The following is a 9,987-nucleotide window of genomic DNA, read 5'->3' on the forward strand; positions in this document are numbered from 1 at the left end:
TAATTTAATAATCAAGCTCTATAACATCAAATTTCTATCCAACTTGATTATTATACATATTGTCTAATAAAACATTTTTCTTCTCATTGTCCTTATAGGAAAAATGTGAAATAATTTAATAATCAAGCTCTATAACATCAAATTTCTATCCAACTTGATTATTATACATATTGTCTAATAAAACATTTTTCTTCTCATTGTCCTTATAGGAAAAATGTGAAACAGTTTAATCAAGTTCTACGATATTACCTTTCTATCCAACTCGATACAAAATTCATCGTTTCGAGTGATATTAGAGAGAAAGAAAGAAGGGATATTTCCTCGGGTGTCGGAAGGAATCATCGTACGATCTCACGGAGAAACGATCCCTCGTATCGGGTCCGACATTTTTCTGGCTGGAAGAGAAAATATCGAGCGTAGCAACGCGCTAGATGTCGCTCGTTTATCGACTTCCTGCCTCCAAGCCTGTTATCCACGCACAACCGTTTCGAATCCACCCGATAAACTTTCTTTCTGCTCCTCGCCAAACTTTCTTTTTAATGATTCAAGATTCGAGGAAGCCTACCTTTGAAGAGACATTCTTAAAAAAACTTGATATTGTTAATTGAAATTTTCATCGATTTCCTCGAAAATTTCGAAAATTTTTAAACGATGTTAAAAATATCTCGACTTTATTTAATTTCGAATTTTCTGCTCGTTCGAATTCAATGTATTTAGTGGTCATCATTTATTCCATTTATTCGTATGTAAAATTTGATATTCCCGTTTGCGAGTTTTCAAAGGGGAAATTCTATAAATTGTATTAAATTATATAATTGAAAATTTTTGTAATTTTTATTTCTGTCTTAATATTCAAAAATTTGTATTCTTTTTTTTTAGATTTATTTATTTCCATTTGCTTTTTTTTATGTTCTTTATCAATATTTAGCCAAAATTTTCTCTTTGCGAATTTGTAACAAGAAGATTTTCCAATATATTATTATCATTTTATTAATTTAAAATCCATTAATTTTTATGTTACTCTTATATTTTTATTAAAATCCAACCAAATTCTGAATTTTTTATACAAAAAAAAAATTTGTCAAACGATGTGCAAATCTGTTAAAAGTATATATAACAAAATGTTATTCAAGTCTTTTGTTGTATAAATTGAACATATGTTCAGGAGAGATACTTTGGGGAGCACAAATTTCGTAGCCATTTGCAGACCACAAAGTGAGAGCATCCTCTTTCGGGATGGGCTTTGACAAAAGGATCTTCTCAGATTTAGCCACGAATTCTGTACAACGTAACCTTCCAAATCTTGTTAATAATTGGTCGGTCTCAACCGGACCATAATATCTCGAATTTCTCAAATTCTCTTATTATTATCTAAAAAATTAATATCGATATAAATTTATTATTATTTAACTTCTCTAAAAACGATTGGCGAAGATTACAGCTTCCTGTAACATTATCTGATCCAACTTGGACTTCGCGATAATCATCAGTTCGTGTATCACAAGTCGTAACGAAAACCTCGTCATCACTTTTGCCACTACTTCTCTTCTTTGCATGTGTATTATAAAACGTGTATATTCTATATTCCATAAGCGAAAAATTATGATTTCTATGCAAATTCTTGATAAAAGATAAAAACGACCGGATTACAAATTAATTTCCATGATATCTTATTTATTTTTTAATCATTTTTTATATCTATTCTTACCTCTAAAAAATTTTTTACAAGAAACTATATATAACATTCATTATTAATGTATCATGTTCAAACGTGATAGAAAATATGAAAGAGCAATTAAAGAATCTTCTTACAAGATTTCTCTTTCCATTAATTTTAATGATTAATTGTAAACAGATCACATCAACTATCGAATATATCACAAATGTATCCAACAAAATATATACTGTTCACTATTCAAAGCTGAAAAGAAAACTAGATTAAAATATATTTACAAAGTCAAGTAAAAAAATTTTATAGGTTATGTTTACAAGACAAATTAACAAAAAAATCCTTTCATACTTCACCTCAATTTATCTTTTCACGCTCTAAACAATAAAATCATCATCCATCCACCGAAGAAGCGGCGTGAAATCCGGCCACAAAATAAATTGGACGCCTCACAGATGACCAATTTTCGTGGACCTCGATGCTCGTATCTGGTAATTAGATCCGTGATCTGCATAGTCGCGCCCGTTCTCCCCACCACTTACGCGAGATCTCGTACGAGAACCGCAGAATTGCGGTCGATACGTTTGATCCCTGCTCGAGCGCTCACATGCCCCCGATAAAAAGCACAGTTTACTGATTTTCAAAGCTCGGCCGGAAATAAACGTTTGTCCACCACAATGGCGCCGGACAACGTGGACAAAAGCCTGCTTTTTCCCTGCTTCCTCTAATACAGGTATTTGGGCCTGGCAGAGACTGTTTTATTATTCAAATTCCGCGCGTATTCGCGAGTCGTTACCTCTGGATCGTCTCGTTGTTTGACGCGAGTTTTGGAGGTTAGTTAGTTTAGGTTAAGTTAAAAATATGGGTGAATAAAACGTGATACGTTACAAGGTAAAGTGAAACAGATTGTTTCATTTTAAATTAGAGAGTTGGAAAGAATTTTTGAAGCGTTTGAAATTGAAATATTATGAAATAAAATTTGCTTTTGAATTTCGATCGAAAGAAATTATAAATGATGGAAAGAAAGGAAAATTATGATTTAAAATTTAATACGCTATATCTATTATTTTAATCTTTAAAGTGAAAATATAATATATTTTTGAGAAAGTTATATATTTTAAAAAATTAAAAATTGTTTAAAAAAACAAATTTCTCTTTCAGTAAAAAAATATATACGTTTTGTTCGGACCACGTATATTTCTGCTCTATATTCAAGCGTGACACGTCCATTTTAAAGGAAAAGCCTCTAGCGCTATATCCGCTTCACGCTCCTAATGCTCAATTTTAACTTTCAGAGCCCCTTTATTCCCTTAAATCCTGCAATAATATCGCGCAGCTATGGTGGCCGACTCACAAGACTGTCATTTCAAGATTAAAACATCACGAGTATATCATGTTTCAGATATATTAATAATTTATAATGCAGATATCGACTATAATTTTATTTAAATTAATATCTATACAATTAAAAAGCTTTAAAATTTGAAAAATCAATTATAGTATATTGCAATATAAATTATACCTTTTCTTTATTATAGCAATATTATTTATTAAAAATCGTTTCAATTATTTATAGAGATTATTTTTTATTCATATTTGTGAATGTACCAATTAAAATTAAAATTTTATATATCATATTGATAGAAGGAAAGAGAGAAATTATTATCGATTTTACATTTGAATAAATTGAATAAATATAATCAAAATTAAATAAATATAAATCTGGAAATTATTAAATATATTATTAAATTATATATTTAATTTATATATTTTCAATGTTTAGTAATCATTAATCGAATTATTGTATCTTTGCTATTCATAATTTAAGTAGTTACGTTTCGTATATGGTCAGACAAGATGATACCTAATCTAAGTATATACTACTTGTACATAAGATACTTATACAATCATGCAATTATTATAAGTATTAGGATTTTTAGTAAATATAAAATCAATAAAATGATGAACTTATATAATTATAATAGTGAAAAAAGTATAATATTAAAAACGTATAAAAATAAAAAAAATACTAAATACTTTGATTTTTATTTTTAAATAAATTTATATATAATATAAATATTAATAAAAATACATTGGAAAATAAGAAATATAAAAAAAAATTGAAAGAAGAATAGATCATATAGATTAAAGTGATTAAAAAAAAGCTTTAATCACTTTATACAGATATTTTATATAAGAAAATAATTCTTTTTATTAAGCATTAAAGAAGATCAAATTGAATAAGGTTCAATGAAACTGTTGTAAGAAGTTCTTTTGAAATAAAGATTTCAGTCATTTTAATGCCACTTTAACCACCTTAATATTTCCCATTGAATGTCTTTTACCTGCCTTTCTTCCTGAATTATATCTACTTACTTATTGTTTGAATGTATAATGCATAATGGAAATGAAAAACTTAACAGGAAGTATTTTTATTTAAAGAGGAAAGGATGAGATAGTTATTTGAAATAATAATGATTAAAGAACAATAAAAAAAGTATAATTTTTACAAAATTAAAAAAAATATTTTAATTTTCTAGATATTTTCATTAAAAATTCAAAGAAATATTTATTTTTTTTTTTTTTACGTTTAACAATTATTGGAAATATACTTTTTTGAATAAAAAATATATTTTCGAAAGATTATAATTTTATATTATAAATTTTGATTGATGACAATCCAATAATCACATTAATCACATTAAAATTTCTTTTATAAGTCTAATTTATTAAAAAAAACACAATAATGCTTTATTAACTATTATAGGATCAAAAATCAACTGAATTATACTTTAATATTCTAAAATTCCAATTCTAGAAATTTATTAAATGGGCAGAAAATTAACAAAGCACTAAAAAGTATTTAAAAATATAAAAGGAAAGAGAAAAAAAAATTTCATCTTCTCATAATTTCACATTAAATACAGTCAGACAAAAAGCAACGTGTTAACCTAACCTAAAACTTATGAAATTTAATTTCTCATTATTCCATATAACATAATGCGGTAACAAAGCACAAAATAGATTGAACATATAAATTTATCGTTTCGCAATTAGAGTTCGCTTTATCAGAATAATTTTAAATGCGGCGCGTTAAATATGGATGGATTCAAAGAGTACAACTACTACGGTATATGCGAGCAAAGGATTACGCGCGCACAAGTGTACTTAATTTCTGGAATAATTAGACCAACAGCGCGAGGAACGTCATCTGCATGTACGCGGAGAAATTTCATAGTTTTGGTATGTACGAGATATGTCAGGAAATATTTGGAAATTTAAAATTAAATAAAAAATAATTTAATTAAAAAAAAAAAATTGAAATTATAATACTAATATTAATTTAATTTAATTATCATCAGTCGATAATCTATAAATGAAGATGATTAGTCATATGATTTAATATTTTTTTCAAAATTGAAGTTAAATATCACATTAAGACTATATTTTAAGCTCTCTTCTAAGCTCGTCTAAAATGTTATAATAAAACTCCAGTCCTTGTTATAATAAAGCCAGTCCTTGATATTTAAAAAAAAATTGTTTATAATTCTTTAAAAAAATATTAATCTTTTGAATCTTGTCATATTTATTAATTTATTTTTTTTCTTTTATTTAAAATATTATTCATTCTTAAAGTCTTATCTTTTTTATTATTTTATATTCATAATTGATAAAATCAATTGCTTCCTATATAAAAAAAAAGCTAAAAAAAAGCCATATATAAAAAGTGAAATAAAATTGTAATACATGTGTAAGAATCGATAACAAAAATCACTATTCTCTTTTATAAAACAAGAATCGAATTAAACTGTAAAAAAAGAGCCATAACGAGCTATACTGAACTATACTTATATATACTTCGTTATAATTTTGCCGGAAGTTGCACAGTTACGAGGAGTATAACGGTGGTTACTACGTTAAACCAAGGTTGAAGTTAGAGAGCTCGAACGACCCTCTTACGAGCCTTAACGATTCGCTGGGGTTACTGCTATTAAAGCGAAAATCTGGAAAATTGAAGAAAAAAAATAGAGTATTCCGACGCATTTTGCCTCCTTTGGATTATTATCCTTAGGAGAACTCGTCACTTCGAACGAGAATTTTACGATCAATCCTGGTACATCGCTTTAACTTTTCGTCTGTATCGAACGATAAACGAAAAGACCAAACTTTTACTAGTTGACAATGGTTCGTAAAACGGTATTAAACAAGACTTTAATTCGGATCATATTATGAGAAAAATTGTAATCTAAAATTCGAGTGAATTGCATTCGTATTAATTGAAATGAATTTTTTATAAATTTTTCAAATATAACTTGAATGAATAAATATACGTATAAATATTTGAATACTATTAGTTAATTATTACGTGTGGCGCTAGTAGCTCGTTTTAGAAAAAAAGTATTCACTTGAAAATAAAATTGTTTAAAATATTTATTTTTCGATCTATATTTATTAGAAATTTTTTTCCTTGTCGAATACTGTCTATTAAAATTTTTAAACTTGTCTTTTTTATAAAAAATATAATTATACATACAATTTTTACAAAGAAGAAAATATTACTAAAAATTACTAGAATTCTTTTTAAACGAATTGGATAGGATGTTTCTTCTTCCAAATGAAAGGAGAGTATCGAACGTGCTTGTTGCATTTTGGCACTTAGCCCGAGGAAGCAAACGAAAGTTTCCTACTTGACATCTCTATTATACAATTGCTAATTATACAAACATTCGATAAATCACAATGTATATATTTCATATTATACCTAAAACAATAAATAATTCTTATAGCACAAAAGATCGAACAAAAAATAAAATTTCATAAAAATTAAGTAATCATTCTCAACTAAATATTAAGCAAAAATAGAATTTGTTATAAATATATTTTTACATAGATGCAATATGATAAATCAAATATGTTTCAATTTTATCTCTCTTCCAAACTTTTTCCTTATTTCTCGAAGCAAAGGACGCAGTTTCGAAAATAGAAATATCACGTAGAAAGCACTGTGATGAATTTCAATATCCATATCCAAACTTTCCGAATAGTCAGACAGGAAAATTCGGAATGACGTAGATCTTCCACGATTCCCTTGATAGCACCAATCTAAGGATGGCACATTCTTTACTTCAAATATATATGTGTATGCGCGCACTCTTCATTCACGATAGAATTCTCGCAAAAATCAAAATTAAACAAGTAGCGAGTTGAAGGTAAACGTGTCAACGCGCTGACGTTCGATTTGAATTTGGCGCGCGCGCCAATCTCGCGAAATATGAAACGTCGAGGAAAATTGAGATTTCATTGTAAAATTTAAATTTTCTGCACAGATATCATCCATGAAAAGTAATTTTTTTTTCTCATAAAATATAAAAAAAATATTGACAAAATAGAAAAATGATAAAGTGGAAAAATAAAAAGTAATTATCAGTAATAAAATTTAAAAATTAAAGCTTACAGATAATCTTTTTCCATTTTATTTATTTTAATTATATTAAAACTATAATGAAGCATGTGGAATGAAAATAAATAAAATAAAAAACAATATTACTGAAAAAGTAATATTTTTTCAAAGGAAAATTTTTAAAAATCATTTTAATACAATAATTTAATTTTAGATTAAATCTTGGAAAAAAAATTTTATAAAAATAATTAGATCTATTTAATACTTGAAAAAATTATTTAGATAAGAACCATTACAAATTTCCAATGATAAAATGTGATCATTCTCTTAACGAGATCATTGTTCGGAATAATGGCGCGAGTTTAGGTTATCCCATGTTGGCAACCAGCCAAGTTCGTGAACGCAAATCATATTCTTCTAACGATACCAAATAATGCTCTTTTGCTCGTAAATGCGACCGCAGATTTACCGTATAAATGCACTGAACAGATGATATACAATACAAAGATAAAATATATTTTAGGATACTCTTATTAACAAACCATTACCATTTATTTTCCACGTGATTTTGCTTCAATATGTAATTATATCCTATCATAAACGTTTTAACGAATAAATCACGTAAGAGATTTCATAAAGCTGTATAAATAATATTAATATGAAAAAATTGTGCTCGATACCAAATTTCAAAATTTTTTTGCAAAACAATTTAAAACTCAAGCAATTCTATTAAATCCTATAAATTCAATAAACAATATTAAATTTAATTAAATTTTGGCGCGTGAAATTTTTATAAAATATAAATGATCCTATGTAGTAATGAATATTTTATAAATGTGTAAACCTAACCTAATCTAACCTAACTATAGTATCTTGACTATGTACAATCTTGAGTGCTATCTTTTCAGTACACCAACATAAGAATATTCTCACTAAAATTGTGTACACTTTCAAGAGAGTAGTTTGCCAACTGTTAAGTCTGATGTATATCTGACAGCTTTTACAGAAGTCTCCCAAGTATTATGGACAATAGGTTATCTTCCAGAGAAAGCTTCAAATGCTTTTAAAAGCCTACTTCGGTGGTCTTAAGGACAGTTCTATGTTTTACGACTAAGAAGCTTTATTCGCTCTTCTGCCCTATCGCGTTTTATGTCAACCGACCAATAGATGTGCACCAACACACACTTCCTCCTTTCTGACGAAAATGTTTTACCCACTGAAAAATATGTACAGGATTCCTTCTGCACATTTCTTTGCTTTCACAGAGCATTCGTGAACTGAAAACGAGCCATTTGAAATTTTACTATGTTGTAACACATTAACTTGGATATATTTTGACATAAAAAAAAAAATAGTTATTATATCGAATTATTTCATTATGAATAAATATTAATTTATAAAATTTTATCGTATTATCATTTTAATTAAATAAAAATTTAAATAAATACTTTTTAGACAAAGATCTATAGAGCAGAAAAAACTTTTCTGATATATTTTTTTAACAAAATCTATAATCTTTGTTTATTTATACTTCTTAATTATAATTATTTTCTTTTTTTCAGCGGGCACAAATCTTATGGGCAAATTTACACAAAGCGTTCGAAGAATCGTCCAAGATGTAAAGGATGAAGGAACATCGAGTAAGTTTTTCTAAAATAAAATATACTATCTTTAAAAAATAGACTTGCATTTGCGTTGTATCATCATATTATCATCAATTTCCAACATTCCAATACGAAATTCCAAATGAGAATTTTTATTTCGCGTTAAAACAAAATGAGAAAAAAAATTTCAAAAAGTTATTCTTCTTTCTCGATTTCGATTTCTCGAAGCATTTGTCCGCGGGATAGCGAATGTAAGAGAATCGGGACGAAGAAGATGTTCGTGCGCCGACAACTGTTGGAAATAAGGTATTGGCCGGGTGCCAGGTGGTGGTCGGCTGTTAGCTCATGAATGGAATTGAAGCAGAAGCTTTTACACCCGGTCAGTTGATATAACGACGCGTCAAGAGTGGTATTTGCACTTGGAATAGTCGCGAACGTTTCCTCTGGGATAAATTCGTTAAAGCCGGATCAACGGTTCGTGTACCTTTCTCGAATTAAATTACTTTCGAATACAAAAAATATTATATTTTATTGGATTGATAATTTAGAGAAAGAGTAATATCTTAGGAAGGAAATTTGAAGAAAAAAAATTTCAATTTTTAAAGAAATTACTTAATTCGAAAATGAAAAGAAATTCGTCTGAATTAAAATTTTAATTTCAAAAAAATTATGCGATTATGAAATTATAATTTTAGTGAACTTATATGAAATTGTAAGAAGAGAAGAAATTATTTTTTTTGGAAAATCGATTCAATCAAAAATTCGATATTTATTATTTTTGATGCAATTTCGCCTGGAATTATTTTTTTTTATAACGGAACACCGGAACGGAAAATATTTAAAAAATTAATTAATAACTTTGCTCCATCTCGTTATAAGTATTTGAAATATTTGAATAATCATTTATTAACCAATAATATAATTCGAACCATTTTCGTTTAACATAAATCCTCGAATAAAGCATGCACTTACCTCTTTCAACGGCAATAAAGGAGAGGTTTAATTAAAACAGAAACGAATTCCCTGTAACCAAGCGGCAACATCAATTTTCTCATTAGGCGTACACGATACGGCTGAAAGCAATAATGTTATTAAACCGGCTTGGTGAATGGACACACAACGTGTTTGCACGTGCATGTGTGTATGTGGAGATTGCATCGCTTATTAATGTTCGAGGATCGGCAAAGGGTTAAGGGCAAAGAATGGTATGAAGTAATGGCGATGCTCGTGACAAGGCAACTTGAGTCCCTTTATTATCGACTCTTTATTTTTTTCTTAAATTATAAATAATTCGATAATGATGGTAATAATTT

General features: G+C 27.7%; 1 protein-coding gene and 1 long non-coding RNA gene across 6 annotated transcripts in view; one reads left to right on the top strand and one right to left on the bottom strand.

Moving 5' to 3' along the window:
- Window positions 1-9,987, top strand: part of LOC102674958 — a 123,756-nt gene that overhangs the window by 109,309 nt on the left and 4,460 nt on the right. The window contains exon 3 of one of the 2 annotated variants that reach the window (XM_006613508.2): window positions 8,633-8,710. In XM_006613508.2, the coding sequence (XP_006613571.1) occupies window positions 8,633-8,710 (78 nt within the window). Of the gene's footprint in view, window positions 1-8,632; window positions 8,711-8,940; window positions 9,054-9,987 lie in introns of those variants that run through there. The other variant, XM_006613509.2, reaches the window with a different exon arrangement.
- On the bottom strand, window positions 880-2,537 carry LOC116185295. Of its 4 annotated transcripts, none has more exons than XR_004150112.1 (4): window positions 1,990-2,537; window positions 1,709-1,921; window positions 1,440-1,579; window positions 1,038-1,371 (listed from the first exon to the last, which is right to left on the bottom strand). It is a non-coding gene; the product is annotated as an uncharacterized LOC116185295 (long non-coding RNA). The 4 variants fall into 4 exon arrangements; XR_004150110.1 differs by having other exon boundaries at window positions 1,440-1,620; window positions 1,990-2,534; XR_004150111.1 differs by having other exon boundaries at window positions 880-1,579; window positions 1,990-2,536.

This window comes from Apis dorsata, unplaced genomic scaffold (assembly GCF_000469605.1).
Source record: "Apis dorsata unplaced genomic scaffold, Apis dorsata 1.3 scaffold_156, whole genome shotgun sequence".
In the NCBI taxonomy this organism is placed as follows: domain Eukaryota; kingdom Metazoa; phylum Arthropoda; class Insecta; order Hymenoptera; family Apidae; genus Apis; species Apis dorsata.